Here is a 17,853-nt window from a genome sequence, read left to right on the forward strand (position 1 = left end):
GCACAAGCAAGCTGGAGAATAGACAAAAAATTGTGACTAGAAAGCTGAAGGCACTGGAAATCATGCCATGCTCTGAATAAGTTCAGCCTGGATGAGAGAAGACTTAATGAGGACAAGATAATCTATCTTTTTTCAAGTATCTGAAGGACTTTTATGAGAAAGAGAAAGATCAGATTTGTTTTTCTTGGCCCCGAGAACAGAATTAATGTGAAAGATGTTAAGTTTGCTTTTGTCTTACTATAAAGCAAAAGCCTTAAACAATTACAACCATCCAAAAGTGAAAAGGCCTTCCTTGGAAGATGCTAACTTTTTTTTTTTTTTTTTGACAATTACTAATTGTCCCCTTGGGTAACTTTCCTTTTTCACCAGGGTTATGATACCAGGTTACCATATTAGGGGAGGGATGTTGTATACACACTATTTCATAAAAGCAATTGACCAAGTTTTTTTTTTAAGAGTTGTAAATACATATGCCTTATATTTTCCCCTTACTGGAGTCTTCAAAAAGAGCCTGGATGACCTCTAGATTTAAAGTTGGATGGGAGAATAGGAAGAGGGAGGAGAAACAGCTCCTTTTTCAGGTACAGATAGAACAGATGTTGAATGAGGAATGTCCACATCAAAAAGTGTGAGTCTATATAAAGAAAAATGGATCAGCTCTGACTAAATAGCCATCAGAGCCAGTACTACTTATAAGGTCAAAAAATTCAGTAATTAAAACCAGCATATTCACTCAAACTATACTTAATGAAATGAGCAAAGCATTTTTGTAAAATACTTAGAAAAAAATAAAAATCCAAGCAAAACCTTGTTAGAAATATTAGTTTCAACAGGATTGATTATCTCAGCCATTCCTATATTCCACCATTTGAAATTAAAACCAAGTCAGACATAAGAGCCTGCTCTGCTAATTAGCTCTATTAGTTTTGTAACCTTGGACAGCTCATTTAACTCCTCTTCAAGCTTCAACTATTTGATTTATACATTTAGGAGATGGGATCAAATGCTCTCTGAGGTCCATCAAGATTTAAAATGCCAATAATATATAATCTACTTTAGAAAGAATAATTTTTCCCATTATTTTATTGAGTCAGAAAATGACAAGTAATATAATACCAAATTTAAACAATGAATTTATAGATTTCCCTTACTGGAATATTTTAGTATTCCTGAAAAACCTTTCTATGGCTTTTGGACTCAGTCCTCAAAGCTGCCCAGACTTTAGAGATGGCTCTGAGGCACAGCAGAAAGAATACTATCTGAACTCTGGGAAGCTCTATGTTCAAATACTGGTTTTGCTTCTTACCATCTGTATCGTCTTGAGCTTTTCTGGGCTTCAGTTTCCTCATTTGTAAAATGCGAAAGCCAGACTAGATGATCTTTAAGACTCCTTCCAACCCTAAACTCTATGATTTTTAGCCTCCAGGAATCATTGATGAAAGCAGTGATTGACTGACATATTTGGAGAAACAGCACAGGTTCACAAGGTGAACCACTAAATGGACTTTTAAAAAAAAGACCGAAAGGAATGAAATGGAACTAAAGAGACCTAAGCACCTTTTTTATTTCATTATCTGAAATAAATTCAGGACTATTCTTAACAACAGAGTAAATCAGGATTCAATGGTATATTTGAAGATTCCTGAACAGGTTCCTGAAGTCCGTTTTTGAACAATAACAACAAAAAAATCCGTTTTTTTTTTTGTTTTGCTTTTCTCCCAGTAGTTAATGTTCATTTCTTTACTAAGGTTGAGCAGCTTTAAATCACATATAACTTCAAAGCCCAATTCAAGACTATTCAATAAGAAAAAGGGTCTTTTAGCTCCCAAAAGTCATCTTTAATTTATCTTTTTAACAGAAGAAAAACTACTTGCCCACACACTGGTTCCACTGGTAGTGCTGGAGATATCCCTGAGGGCAGCTACACCTGTATCCTCCAATAATGTTCTGGCAGCCATGCTGGCATCGGTGGTTCCCCTCACACTCATCCACATCTAGAAGAAATCACAAGTCTTTCAAAATTTCAAGATAAAGAATTTCAACTAGACATTTTGCTTTTCATATCCTTCAATCCAGACTATATTCCATTGAGATTAATATTTTAAAAACATTTTTAATTCAAAAATTTTGAGGCTCCTCACTGCTTAAAGATTACAGACTCTTAAAATTAATTTTCATTGCATTATCTATTAGAAATAGAGAATTAGTTCTGAATTAAAGGTCTTAGGCTTTAATTCTTTCTGTGATACTTTCTATATGACTTCACTTAACCTCTTTTTTACTTCAGCTATAAAAATAAAATGAGAGTTAAAAGACTAGATGGCTTTAAGATACATCCCAGTTCTAAACCTGTGATCATTTGGATAACTGTAGACAGAGTATGTTCCTTTGCTTTCAATACAGAAAGCAGAGAATTTTTTCATTGGGAGAATAGGAATCACTATCCAAAAAGAGGAGTGATTAGTAGACTTTGTTCAAATGTTTAGCGTCTCAAAGAGCATATTCCTTCAGGAATAGGAATCAGGATATGGTCAACTGTTCACTGAGTTCAGAACAGCTATACGCTAGAATACACCTTGTCCCATAGCAGTTAATTCTTGCTTACTCTGTATGGGGTATGCTGAGACGATACCATAAATCCTAATCACACCAAGCTATCATATAGGTTCCTATGTCATGTTAGACAATTCAACTTCTCTACATTTGACCTCTAAAGTCCCTTCCAGATCTAAATCTAGGATTCCATGTGTAACTCTATAGATTTTGTATGCAAACATACTTATGGACATAAGCACCAGAATTTGGGAGGATAACAGGGTAGCATTTGTGATTTCATGGGTGTAGGGAATTCCCAATGAAGAAACAACTTCTTCTAGTACAGCTCAACAGTTGTTCTGTGTTTTGTAGCTTTAGATGTCACATGCGTTAAGAGGCTAAGTGGTTTGCTCAAGCTGTCATGACTAGCATGTGTTAGAGATCTTCCTGACTTTAAGGCTAGCTATTCAGTGACTGCCTCTCCACTTAAAAATTATTGAGTCAAATCAGATGTTATGGGTATTCAGTTTTTCCTGAATGTGTGCTATTTTCCATTGAAAGAAACTTGTGAGAACTATCCTTTAAGGGGAACGAGGAGCATGCTGTATTTTGAGGAACGGCCAACTCAAATGGAATAAGTCTCCAATAAAGGAGGTTTAGTTTTAGTCAGCAAAAGATCTTTCACTTTCTACATGAAATTTCACTCCATAAATGTACAGCTGTAGGATGCTTCATTAAATTTCCCATGATAAAGAATGATGATGACAGACAATGATAATGCTATAAAGCTATAAAGCTGACTGATGACTCTGTGCTATCTCCTCCACTACCAGGTAGACCATCTTCTCTTCTTTGCTCACATAAGTGGTCTGTGTCTCTGCTTACCTTCACAGCTGGCTCCACTCTGATCTAGTGAGAAACCCCTCTGACATTCACAAGTGAAGCTTCCAGGAGTGTTCTGACATACACCTTTAGCGCCACAAAGATTGACTTCAGAGGTACATTCATTGTTATCTAAAAGAAACAAGAATGAAAGCGGATTTTTCCAAATTCTTCAATGTAGAGTTTCAAATACAGTAAAAACTAAGTCACCTAGAGAAGCTAAAACAAACCTGGTATTTGTCAACAAACATATCAACATATCTGTTTTTCTAGCTTTAATTAGTCTGATCTTTAGAAAAGAGAATAGTAAAAAGAAAAATTTTTAGTTACTCAAACTTTTTTTCAATGCCACTTACCAATACAGGCTGTATGATGTTGGGTAAACCCAGGTGGACATTTACATGTAAAGCCTCCAATGGTGTTAACACAAAGGAATTGACAATTATGTTGTTTGGTTGCACACTCATCAAGATCTAGAAGATAACCAGAAAGGCTTTTGATTTACAAGACAAATGCAAGAATAAAGAGAGAATTATGGGGAACCATTCTGATTTGCAAGTTTCCGAACTCTACTGACCATAATTTATTCAGTGGATTAGCAAATAAAAATCCTCTAGGTTCCATGATCCAGCAGCAACAATGTAATGCACAGTTTCAATCTAGGCCAAAGACAAACCTTGGCATATGTGGAAAACTCTGCCTACTTTAATTAGGAGATATAGAGATTATACTGTGAGAGCTTTTTTTTTTTAAAGTATAAACTGAAACAAAGACAAGTCTTAGGAATTTTGACAGATTTCCAGGACAAGTGAATAATAAATTTTGTCCAAAGATAAAAAAGAGACCCCCAATTCCATGAAATCAATCATCACGGTTCATTCCAGTTAGCTGTTTTTAATTTGACCAAATGACATCATTTAAAAAGCTAGTTTCTCTTGTTAAGAATTCCCCTTCAAATGAAACAAAGTTGAAAAAGGAAAGGAAAAAGTTAAGAAAAGAAGAGACCTTCATTGATAAGCATTACATTACTGCTTCTTAATAATGTGCTTTTCATGGGAGAAATTTTCATTCAATCTTATGTCTCCCCAAACCAAATATTATACACTAGCTAGGCAAAATTCTTTCTTGACTCCAACTTATTATCTGTAAACACTTAATATCTATCAGTACAATCTCATAAATGAGCATTTTGTGGTTATTCAGGCACTTTTTGTGTCTCTGTGCTATCTTTTTAAAAAACCTAAATCTAAACTCTAAAAACATAATTGGCATGTACTCAATTACAGTTCTATCAATTTCTGATTCTAGCTATGTGATTTCTTACCAGCAACTCTGCTTCAAAGTTTTTAATTTTTGACCATTAAAGTAATATGTGAGTGTTTGTCTATATATAAATTGGAAAAATCTTTCTTGTTTTTTTTTTTTTTCAAATTGGTTTCCCTTCTGTGTTTTAATGGGAAGACTAAGTGCCCGATGTCAGCTTTATGGATGGCTTTTTATAATTGCTTGGAACACAAGATCACTTCCATGTGGAAAAAGGGCACACACTAGAAGGGGGAACCTGCTTGTGATTCTTACTATTGCACTTCTCTCTAAGTCTCCATGTCTTCTTCCCAAAACAGCAAAGTATGATTATCACTCTGGTATTCTGAAGCCCAAAAGCAAAGGCTCATTGGTTTCTTAAAAACAACAAAGATACAGAACCATAATGTATCACAATAATATCAACAAAGCTTTTTAAAATTTTTTGCTGCTCCCAAACCTAACCCTGTTCAAATCCGACTCATCCTTCAGATCCAAGTTCAAGCTCTGCCTCCTTCCATGAAGCTTCTCCTGTCCATTTTTGATTCACACTCACCTTCCTATCTCTGATTTCCAATAGCATTTATTCTCTGCCTGACTGATTTTTTTTTAAATTTAAAGCATAACTACTTCATTTGGGTATGTAGTGCTAGTGATTCACTGAATAGAGCTGTGGATCTAGAATCTGGAAGACCTGAATTAAAATCTTGCCCTAGTCAATTATGACCTGTCTGACCATGGGCAAGTTACTTATCCTTCTTAGTTTCCTTATATGCAAAAACAAAGAAAATATCATCTACTTCACAGGGCTTTAATAATCAAATGAGATAACATACGTAAAATGCTTTGCGAAACTTGAAAAACATTGACTAGTCTTAGATAGACCTTTGTTTCGCTCTAGACTATGAGCTCCTAATGACAAGAACTACTGTGTCACATACTTCTCTCCCCTCTGATTAGCATGGTGCTATCTCTGCTAAGGACACAATAAAATCTTTCTTGAATGAATGAAATAAGTGACAAAGAGACAAAGCAGGGAGCCCAAAGGACTCTAACCACCAAAATCATGAGCATGGGCCTAGCTTATCCTACCCTACTTCAAGAACGTTCAGAAGCAATGGCAGCAAATTTCAATGGAAGCTGCTGCTGTCATCCTGGGACCTCTATGCTTCTGGCCTCCCTCCCCAAATCATAGGAAGTGGGCAGTGGGGAGTTGTCAGTGCAGCACAAAGCCCAGAGGAGGTCCATTTGAAAAGAAGTAAGTAGCAAGAAGTCTTCTGCTGTCTTTGGGAATGGAACAAGAGTGGCAGATGAGAATAAGTGAAACAAAGAAAAAAAAAGTCTGTTTTTACCTTTGCAGCTTCTCCCATCCTCCTGAAGGATATATCCCTTTGGACAGGAACACTGGTAACTCCCTTCTGTGTTTTTGCATATGAAATTGCAGGGTTTGGGAGCCTGGTTACACTCATTTAGATCTATTGTGAAAGAAAAACAGTTTGACTTTTTGATATAAAATATCAACCAAATCTAAAAATAGAATATTTTATGAAGAAAAAGAAAGAAAAAAATAAGGGGAAGGGGAAAAGCATTTATATAGGGTCTACTATGTGCCAGGCACTTTATTTGCTAAATGCTTCATAAACATTATTCCATTTGATTCCCACAATTCCTGGGAAGTAGGTGCTGTTATTTCCCTTTTTTACAGACGAGTAAACTGAGACAAGGAGAAATTAAATGACTTGCCAGAGTCACAAAGCTCATAAATATCTGAAGCAAAAGTTGAAATCAGGTCTTCCTGACTCCAGGCCCAACTCTCCACTAAGAGTTTAAACTAAATACTTTCTTTCTCTCCCATTTATAGGCCTTATTTGCAATGGAATAACACAGGCTACCTTATGAGAGGAGTTTTTTTTTCCAGTTTGCTAATCTTTTTCTTCACTTGAATAGACATGCAAGTTTTTAGTAACAAAATCACCTACCTACACAGGTGGTGCCAGTGATATCTGGAGTATAGCCAGTATTACAATTACAATGGTAGGATCCTCTCTCATTAACACATTCTCCATTCCGGCAAACATCATGAATAACCTTGCATTCATCAATATCTATGATTCAATGAAATTTGATGAAATCAAGGAAGAAAACACAAATAGGACAATGTTAGCATTTACTTTGCAAAATACTGGGATTTTTTGTTAAAGAAACTATATGTCTAAAAAATAATGTTGAAAGGAAAGTATAAATTTAATGTTTAATAATGAACAACTAACTGAAAAGAAAGCAAATGATTTCTTATACAATAATAATTCTCTAATAGGTAATGAGATGTATTTTTAGATAATGCAAATTTAGATTGTGAAACAGTGAAATATAAATTGATAATTGGCATTAAAGATATTTGCCTCACTAGTTCCATTACATCCCATTCGATTTCACTTGTCCCCCTGTGATCTTAAATACCACTTCATTAAAGTAAGATTTGTAAGCAAAACAACAAATATCATTTTTTCCCCAGCATATTCAGGATGTATGTATATATTGAAAATGTGACAAAAAACCGCTACTGCTTTTTAACTGTTGAGAATTAGGACTAAAAATAAAGGTGAAAACATTATCCAACCTATGTAATATTGGGAGAAATGGAAGATGAAACACTCTGGATTGTACTCAGGAGTTTATCTAGATCCCCTCCATTTTATGAGGCAGGCCTTTAAGAAAGGTGCTTCACTGGTAAGGAAAGTGATTTTGAAAAGTTTTTGAGAGTTTTGCCTGGTAATTTAGCTAAGTGAGTACCCTGAGTGGGATTATAGTTTCCAGAATCTGCTAAATGTAAAAGATAAAGTGCATATATTACAAAACATAAAAATAAAGTAAAAAAAAAGTCTGACCAAACACCCATCACCACTATACTTGACCCCCACCCAAGGGATTTTCTGAGCTCAATGGATTGGAATATAAACACAGACATTTCCAGTGAATATCCAACTTACAAATATGTCAAAACCCTTTGTCCCTAGTTGTAGGCCTACATACTCTCTACTTGGTTACCTCACACAACTAAAGTATACTAGGAAAAATGTGTACCCTAGTGGGTGATAAGGAAAATTATATGACCAAAACATATTTTTTCTATCATTTTATCCCAGGGAGATTTTACACTTAACTTTCTCACCTTTTGCTACTCTTTGATCACTCATCAATCTGATCAATTCTAGCTCTCATGAATGGGCACATTTTCTGTGTAGCCTCTTCTCCTCAATTCTACCTCTTACTTAATTACCTCAAGACATTCTACCCTTCCTTCTGCTTTCATTCCATTTGTAAGACCTGCCATGATTCAAATGGCAGCTGATAATCATAATAACACTAGTGGTACATTTGAATTGGGAAAAAGGAAAATCATCAAGTTTGTAATGAAACAAGATATAATAAGACATCAGAAGCATTTATGTCTTAAGAATCCTTGAAACAACCAATATATCTTAGATCTACCAACTTCTATCTTTTTTTAAGTTAAATTTTAAAAAAAATTTATTTTAACAATGTGATCCCCTAATACCTAAATTATTAATTGTAATGAAACTGATATAACTTAATGATGCTTTATTTTTTATTTTATTTTATAACTCATTTTATTTTACACCTATTTTTATATTTATTTTTTGTAACTTTTATTTATTTTTAAATTTAATATTATAATATAATAAACATGCTTTATTTTCCATTTTCTTTATCTGGTTGCCTTTAAAAAATAAACATAAGAAAAATTTCCTAAAAAATACTTTAGAAATTTGAATACCTGCTCCATTGGTCATGAATCCTCGGCCATGAGGGCAAAGTTTTTTAAAGGCTACAGTGCCCTGGAATGGGCAGATCTCACAGTGGGGGCCCCAACCTCTCCCACCATCACAGCAGCACTCAGATTTGGTGACCGGATTTCTGTTACTTGATCCAATCTGACACATGCTTTGTAGAACTTCAGTGAAGCAGTATCCTTCTCGGTTGTCTATAAGATATATCATATTTTGGGGTGGGGGTGAGGAATTGGAGGGGAAGAGAGGGATTATTTTAGGAGTGATACTCTCATAAAAGTCATAGGATATCAGGAATTTAGTCAGATATTAAAAACAAAACAAACAAACAAAAAAAGAAATGAAAAGGAAGCATACTTAACCCTGGGCCAGAAGAAATGAGAGTGAAAAGCTGGAAACAGCAGCAAGAGAGAAAAGATGACGTCTGAGGGAAAACAAATGATACAAGAAATTCAGTAAGAGAGCAGGAAGGGGCAGATATCAGATTCAGCCTGGGAGGGATTACAGTTCTATTTGCACCTAGAAAAGAGGGAGTATAACTATCATATCTTCAAGCTACAACAGAAAGATGCAGAGTAGCACATAGAAACTGATACTGGTCATGGAAGGCTAGACAGGCAGCTTAGGAAGAAATTCCAATCAAATTATGCAACACAATTAGCAAAGGAAGAATTCAATGGCAGAGGGGGTGCTAAGCTCACTGAATTATCCACAAAAGATTAATGCTTTTAACTCTGGCTATTACAGATTAACTTCAGCCCATGTTTGCCTAAGGAACCCAGATCTCTCGCTTGAAAGAGAGGTAATTTCATGAAAGCATTGCCCAGACACTTACCAAGACACTCATCTTGAGCAGGGCTAGCTGTGAAGCCATCATTGCACTCGCATGTGTAGCTTCCTCTGGTATTGAGGCACCGTCCATTTTCACAGATTCCTGGCTTGGTCTGACATTCATTCTCATCTATTTAATTGAATCAAAGGACCAAAAACAAAAGGGGGGAGTTTTGTTACTTTGTCAAAGAATAATTTTAAGCAGTGAAGCTAATGAGGAGCTTTAAAGATAAACATTTTTTAAACAAGGATAGTCACTACTTTGTCAGAATAATCATACAGTAGTTAATATTAAGCTGCTAGTTATTTAAACTAATTCAACCATTCAGAATCTATATATTACTCTTAAGGTAGTAATAGTAATTAAATATATAGCACTTGCTATGTGCCAGGCACTGAGCTAAGCATTTATGAGTATTTTCTCATTTGATCCTCACAACCTTACCTTGGGAGGTAAGTGCTATTATTATTCCTATTTAAAGACAAGAAAAATGGGACAGATATAGAGATTAAGTGCCTAAGGCTAGATGTGTGCTCAGGTCTTCCTGCCTTCAGCCCTGATGCTTCATCTACTATACTATGTGCTGTTCTTAAGCATTAAATTAATCAAGTCTCATTTTGTCTCTATCTAGAGGATGTTATTCAATTTTAGGCTATGCGCAAATGAGACAAAATAACCTGCTTATAAAGATTTCCTCTACACTAAGTCTAAGAGACAGACAGATAAGAGGGTGAGAGAGTCAGGCAATATGGTGACAGCATCCAAGAAGACCAGGGTGGTGGAAAGGACTCCAGACATGTTTCTCTGTCCCTTTTACTAAACCCATGTGGGCAGGCACAATGTCTTACACAGTGTCTTATCTAAACTTTATGTTTATATATTTATAAACTTTATATTTTCCTTAATACCCAGTAGAGTACTTTGTCCAGAAGAGGGTTTAATCAGTGATAAACGAATGAATGATGATTCTTTTAAAGTCATAATGTTATATAATCAGGAAATGCTAATATTCTTATGGGGCAACATTGAAGAAAAGTGACATGAAAGCTTAGAAAAAATAAACTTAAAAACAATGTTTGCCTCGGAAAATCTTCTGTAGCTTTGTAGTTATATTGTTTTAATGTATATGTGTATAATCACATAACCAAACCCCATCCCAAAGTTGAGAAATCCCACTATATTGTCCCATTACTGCTACCAACATTGTCTTCTCTAAGCAAGAATGAAAACTTCTTGAGGGCAGATAATGTCCTGCTTGTATCTACTGTATCTGTTTAGCAGAACACCTAACAATAGTAAATGCTTAAGAAATTCTCCGTCACTCTTTCATTCATTAATTTGGCCAATGGCTCATTTAAAACTTTAAGCCTGTGGAGCTAACTTCTACCACAGAATCATAGATTATAGAGCTGGAAAAGATCCTAAAGGCAATCTAGTCCAACCTTCTCATTTTAGAGATAAGGGACCAGAGGCTGAAAGAGGTTATGTGTCTTCACACAGGAAGTAAGTGACAAAAAACAGGATTCTGAGTCCATGTCCTTTGAATCCAGAGCTAATGTTATGTCATTTGGCATTGCTGAGTGGGATCAATATAAGAAGGGACTTTATTGGTCATCATTTATTCCAAGCCATATGTAGAAAAATATTCTCTCAACAGTCTTTTTTTGAAGATGTCTAATGAAAGGAACAAACTACCTCTCAATGAAGTCTCATTTCCAATCATTAGCAAGTTTTTCCTAATATCAAATCAAAGTTTGCATCTTTGTAAATTCCTTCCACTGCTCCCAAGTTCTGCCATCTGGAGCCAAAGAGAACAAACTGAGTCCCTCTTAAATATGAGGGCTATTCATATCTTAGAAGTTGGCTACTATATGCCACCCCTCCCAACCACCTTGCCCCATGCCCTCAGGTTTTTTCTTCTCCCAGCTAAACATCTCCAAATCCTTTAATCAATGTTTGTATACCAGACACAAAGATTTCCATCATAAGACTACTTTCGACAGCTTATCAATATCTTCCTTGGCTCTCAGAGCTGAATATAATACTCCAGAACAGATCTGAACATGAACAACCATGAGAATTGGTAGGGAAGGAGTTGGACAGTTGCCTATATAGGGAAAGTAGCCCCAAAAAGCTCTTGGTAGGAGAAAACCATTTTTGTCCAAAAAAGGTGTGCCTACAAGTTAAGATATGCCTATGCTCTGGATGCTGAATCTGGTCTTTTTCTATAGTCACTTGTTCATCTGAAGCACTTGATTTTTCTCTAACAGAGTTTAGCTTACCTATGCAACCCTCTCCATCAGGTCTTCGTTGGTAGCCAGGACCACAGATGCACATATATGTGCCAATTAGGTTCTTGCACTCCATTTGTTTTTCAGCACAGTCATGCTTTCCTTCTTCACATTCATTCTCATCTGCAACAGATTATCAACTATGAACTGCCATCATAAGTGCATCACTTGTTCTGTGAAATATGGTGCCACTTTTATTTATATGATGATTATGAGGTGTGTGATTATGAAATGACAAATTATTTTCATTTCAGTTATAAAAACTGTGAGAAGCAAAGAATTCATAAGCCTTTTAACTTTAAAACATAATTATAAGCTTCTTTAAATTATGCCTAGTAGATTTTTATTAATAGTTATTGAATGAATGGACAAATTAAATGATAGCATAATAACCAGATTTTCAACTAGATTATAAGCTACTTCATAACAAGGATTATAACATCTACTTTCTTTTTTTATTTAATAGTTTTTATTTACCAGATATATGCATGGGTAATTTTACAATATTGACAATTGCCAAACCTTTTGTTCTAATTTTTCCCCTCCCCCCCATGGCAGGTTGACCAATGCATGTTAAATATGTTAAAGTATAAATTAAATACAATATATATATACTTGTCCAAACAGTTGTTTTGCTGTACAAAAAGAATCGGACTTTGAAATAGTGTATAATTAGCCTGTGAAGGAAATCCAAAATGCAGGTGGACAAAAATAGGGGTATTGGGAATTCTATGTAATGGTTCATAGTCATTTCCCAGAGTTCTTTCTCTGGGTGTAGCTGGTTCAGTTCATTACTGCTCTATTGGAACTGATTATAACATCTACTATCTACATTTGCCAAGCCATGGTCCTAGACAAAGAGTAAATGCTCAATATGGACTCACTGAACTGAAACTTATTTTGTTATGCAATGAAAGCTTTCCTAAACTAGATATATAGTCACAAAATAATTTCCCCCCTCAACCCACCAAATCCTCTCCTCCCTTTCCTTTTTCTTTGTTATCTTCCTCCTGGATTTTTAATCCTAATGTTTTTATTTCCTCTTCCCTTTTTTTTTTAATCTCCCTCCTAGTGCTCAGTCTCTCTTTTAGTCCAAAATTATGCTACTTATTGCAAAGAGGGAGAAAGCCCGTGGCTAAGGTAGCTACATAGAAAATGGAAAAGTCCATATTTTGGGACATTCCTCTGCCTTGCTTAAGCTTCTCCATGCAATAGTGTTGCAACAGTGGTAACACTATCTTATATGGTTAGCAGCTTACAATGCAACAGAGGTTGAATATTACATCCATTAACCCTGGTCAGTTTCTTACCTTTGCACATTCTCCTGTCTTCTCTAAGAACGTAACCAGTCGGACATTTGCATTCATATGACCCATAAGTGTTTACGCATCGGAAGGCACAGAGCAGAGGATTCTGAGCACATTCATTGATATCTGTAAGATAATGAGGCAAAATCATGGGAAATAAAGATGAACAAAAAGAAATTCACTTTCAAAAATGAATAGAATCACTAAAACAAATTCTTTTTTTCTTGTATTTTTAACGAATTTTTTTTATCTTGTAACTTTGCTAAAGTAGTTATTTCAACTAGCATTTTACTTGATTCTCCAGAATTCTCATCCATTTAGATGATATGAGTATATCATCTATAGTTTTATTTCCTCTTTCTAATTCTTTCAATTTCTTTTTCTTCTTTTACTGCTATAACTAACATTTCTAATACAATACTGAATAACTCTGGTGATAATGGGCACCTTGTTTCATTCCTGATCTTACTTGGAAGGCTTCCAGCTTATCCCCATTACAAATAATACTTTTACATGTTTTGTTTTTAGTAGGAATGAGTGTTGTATTTTATTGAGAACTTTTTCTGCATCTATTGGTATAATCATGATTTTTATTATATTTGTTATTGGTATGATTAATTATGCTAATAGTTTTCCTTATATTAAACCATCCTTTATGCTTAGGTGGATTATGTCATACAATGAAAGACATTTATTACTGAGAGAATGAGAGAAAGAGACAGAGAGAGACAGCCACTCACCTTCACATGTCATCATGGGACCTGGCTCAAACCCCTCCTCACAGGTACATTCAAAACCTCCAATAACGTTCTTACACGTTCCATTTCCACAAGGATTACCCACCGAACATTCATCAGTATCTGTAAGATATCAGGAACACATTTAAAACAGGATGAATTACAGTAACAGTAATTTCAACTTATATAATTCCTTTCATTTTAAGAATCTAGTGCTGCTAGACTGCATTTCATTTCTAAAAGCTTTATTCTGACAGAAAATCAATAGTCATGTGTGAATATGAAGGCATTCCCTGAATTTTGAGGATGCTATGGCCTAATGAGAAGTGACCTATGTCATATAGAATTTGTGGCAGATAGATTGAAAATCAGAATTTGGTGCTCTTGCCAGAAATCCCTGAGAGAAAAAATGAACGAAAATCTATTTGCCCCTTTCATCTGTCCTAGTATTATAGGCATTTCCACCCTACCCATCATCATTCTATTCCCTTTTGTAATCTTTTCAACGCCTAAAAGTTGACTTCCAAACCGAATACAAACCCTTCAAATTTGGTTCTTGCCAACTAATTCAGTGAGGTTTTTTTTCTTTCTTTAACATATAGAACACTTTATATTTCTACAATTTTAAAGATGAATAATGTATCCATTTGGAATCCTGAAAATGATAGGTTTAATTTTAGATACCATCTCAAGCTAATTAGATTTAAAAAAACCACAGGCTTTTCATATAGATATTCTTTGATTTTGTACTTAGATGGTTTAAAGCTATTTATGTTGGATATATAATCTTTTATCCCTAAGTGAACTGAATTTTGAGTTATAATAATCTAAATCATATGTGTGTATATATATAAGAATGAAAATTTCAATATTAACAATATTTTGAATTTTTTAACAATGTGTCAAAAATATCTTTTTCCTTCCTGTTTTTATATTAATAATGACTAACAGTTTTACAATGCTTTATGTATATATTATCTTAATCTGACCCTCACAAAAACCTTGTCAAATAAATGCTATTGTTATTCCTATTTGACAGATAAGAAAAATGAGGTCTCTCTATACCAGTCTAAAACTTTAAACTCTACACCAGATATGCCAAACTCAAAGGATCATAGCTCCCTAGAGAGAAACTAGATTAAATTTTTAATTGGGAAATGTTTAATAACATAAATAAAAAACAACACAATTTGTAATTTTCCAAGTCAATATGACTCCTATTGGAGTTTGGCATCATTGCTCTATATCAAACTATCCAAGGTTAATAAGTAACCTTGTTCAGGTGACTCATATTAATTCCAGCTGTGTGATTTTAGTTTTACATTTAGAAAATTGGCACAGAAGAAGATAATTCATTACCCACCTACACACTCAACTCCATGGAGAATATAACCAAAAGGACACTCGCAGCGGTAGGAACCATCTGTGTTGATACATTGGCCATATTTGCAGATATCAGGCTCTTTGCATTCATCCATATCTTAACCAAAGGAGAAAGAGCATAAATAATAAGATAAGAAAGGGGGATGAATGGAAGAAGCATGCATTTTATGCTTTGGATTTTCAGACAATGGGAAAAGAAAATTTTAATTGACTTGGATGAAAAGGTAATAATGGCCCAAATTTGATACTGAAGAGTTTAATTTTCCAACATTGATATATTCCTGTTATAAGGAAATTCAAACATCTGGGAAAAGGAACAAGAAGTAGAAACTGTTGGATATTACTAAAAAATCAATTAACAGGACAAGTATGCGACACTTACCAATACGAGTATCATCAGGTCCAACAATGATACCACTTCCATATGGGCAGATTTGACGAAATGCCTCTGCAAATGAGATGAAAACTTGTTCATTTACATGTCAGTTACAATTACTAGCTGAGCCATTTTGCATATTTGATAAAATAGTTATCTTTCTGACATCCCCAAAGGAATTAAGCTGTTTTTTTTCAATCAAAATACTAAAAGTTCTTTTACTATATTTTAATTACGTTAGAAACAGGAGATGGGTCTTATTAATCTTTGTATCTCTCCAAAGATCTATAAATGCCTGAATAATGAAATATGAGCCTTCTCCTCCCTAAGAATCATACCAAGAAATATACATGGACACATAAAAAGTTTTCATTGAAAATCTTACCCAGTATGTGACTTAGAAGTCTAGTTAATTGAGGTATATAGAGATTAAATGATTTGCTTGAGGTAACATAGCCATATGCTTTTGAACCTCCTGGCACCAGGAGCTCTTTATGTACTATGCTACAGCCTCTTGCCTTCGACAATCTACATGATCAAATTAAATAACCTCATTTCCCCCAGGGTAAATAATTTTTGGTTGCAACTGACTGCCTAGCTTTTATTTTCATGGGTAGTCTATGTTGTGTACTGTACAAGGAATTAAACAGATATAAGGATTTACCATCTGGCTCAGTAGGACACAGCTCACATGGGTCCCCCCAACCTTCTCCCTTTAAGGCACAGCAACATTCTTGTTTAGAATGATTTCTGGATTTAGGAGATGAACATTTGCCTCCTTCAAACTTCGCATAGCAGTAACTCATTCTTAAGTCTGCAATATAAATTCAAGTATCTTTCAGCATAATCATGTATATGTGCTTAATAGGCTTAAAACAAAATTTAAAAACTTAAAAACAAAGGCACTGTAGATTTGCCTAAACAACCAATAATAATATTACCTAATTTAGAGAGTATTATAATAATGCTTTTTATAGCCAACAGTTCCTTCAAAATTAATTAAAGTACAGAAAGATAGAGAATGAGCTAGAGACTGGACCTATTATGTCATGATTATGATTCCTAAATGATAATAAGTCATAATTTCAGAGAGTTATTCCAAGCACTGAGAGTCACACAACCAGTACCTGCCAGAAGCAGAGACAGAGTTTGAATGCAGCTATTCCTGGTTTTTTAAGGCTGGCTGTCTATCCACTATGCCATGTCGCCTCTTACTATATTTCTTCACCTCTTTTCCTAATCTCATCTAATCCACTTCTTTGTCTTATAGTTTTCAATCTAGTTAACATAGTGGCCTCTACACTTTGCAAATCTTAAAGCATCATGTAAACGTTAGTTATAACATACAAGCTTCTATAATGTAAATTTCTACTTAGGAAGTTTCATGTGATTAAGTTTTTAATAGTCATAAAAAAGCAGATATTTCATTTATGTGTATCTTAAAGCCTAGCAGTTAACCGAGGTGCCAAAATTTAAGTGTAAAAGAATCAAAAGCTAATAGTGACTGATATTTATATAATACTTTAAGATTTGCTAAGTGCTTTAGGTACGAACTCTCATTTGAATCTCATAATTCTATGAAATAACTAAAACAGGTATTTCACACATTAAGTAATTTAGCTTTGTAAAAGTGTACCCTTGTGGGGGTGTATGGAATATTCAGGGAGGACTCGCACCTCTGTTGAGGGTTTGCACAGCTCTTGTTGGGGCTGCTCATCTACCTTTGATGTCCACTTTCACACAACTGTCACTTATGGCTCCAAGAATCTACAATATATGCAGCAGTTATATCCAGATGGGCTAAACCAGGTTAAAGATAACTAACAGGCCTCAAAACCATGGTGAGTTAGAGGGATGCTTGCTCCAAGCATGTGTACATTTTTCCTGGTGGAATGAGATTTTGTTCCAAAAATCAAGTGGCTAAAGCAGATGTTATAGAGCCCAATTTCTTAAACCCCATATGGGGTCTGGTAACTGAATGTGGAAATCATAAAATCATGATTTATTTATAAAATCATGATATCAGTAAATGTTTTATTTGCATAACTATTTGATATACCTACATACCCAAAATATTTCAGGCAAAAAGTGGTTGAGAGTAGAAAAAGTTTTAAGTCTTGCAATAGAGTGTGTAGAGATGTTGGTTAGGCACTGAAGATGCCAAGGCCATCCACTGCATCCTGGTTCATCACCAGTTGTCTTGACCTTTGTCTTGTTGCTGGATTTTGATGCTCAGGAAGAGAGGCTAATGACTCTGAGCAACTCTGTCTTAAGTCCAATTCACAAGCAACTCAAGATATCACTGATGATGTCATTAGTTCTTTAAAAATGAAGGACAAATAAAAACTCAGCCTCGAAGAAATTAAGTGGCTTGCTCATGGCCATGTCAGTAGGAA

The 17,853-nt window shown here is 34.8% G+C and overlaps 1 protein-coding gene across 2 annotated transcripts in view; it reads right to left on the bottom strand.

Moving 5' to 3' along the window:
- FBN1 (fibrillin 1) overlaps positions 1-17,853 on the bottom strand; it is a 267,909-nt gene that overhangs the window by 12,098 nt on the left and 237,958 nt on the right. Inside the window, exons 50-62 of one of the 2 annotated variants that reach the window (XM_074294433.1) lie at positions 16,122-16,271; positions 15,464-15,529; positions 15,062-15,178; positions 13,702-13,821; positions 12,965-13,087; positions 11,646-11,777; positions 9,367-9,492; positions 8,519-8,725; positions 6,699-6,824; positions 6,072-6,194; positions 3,774-3,890; positions 3,421-3,549; positions 1,875-1,994 (exon numbers count right to left, since the gene is read on the bottom strand). In XM_074294433.1, the coding sequence (XP_074150534.1) occupies positions 1,875-1,994; positions 3,421-3,549; positions 3,774-3,890; positions 6,072-6,194; positions 6,699-6,824; positions 8,519-8,725; positions 9,367-9,492; positions 11,646-11,777; positions 12,965-13,087; positions 13,702-13,821; positions 15,062-15,178; positions 15,464-15,529; positions 16,122-16,271 (1,656 nt within the window). Of the gene's footprint in view, positions 1-1,874; positions 1,995-3,420; positions 3,550-3,773; positions 3,891-6,071; positions 6,195-6,698; positions 6,825-8,518; positions 8,726-8,771; positions 8,956-9,366; positions 9,493-11,645; positions 11,778-12,964; positions 13,088-13,701; positions 13,822-15,061; positions 15,179-15,463; positions 15,530-16,121; positions 16,272-17,853 lie in introns of those variants that run through there. The other variant, XM_074294434.1, reaches the window with a different exon arrangement.

The sequence above is a fragment of the Sminthopsis crassicaudata genome, chromosome 2 (genome assembly GCF_048593235.1).
Source record: "Sminthopsis crassicaudata isolate SCR6 chromosome 2, ASM4859323v1, whole genome shotgun sequence".
NCBI classification, from domain to species: domain Eukaryota; kingdom Metazoa; phylum Chordata; class Mammalia; order Dasyuromorphia; family Dasyuridae; genus Sminthopsis; species Sminthopsis crassicaudata.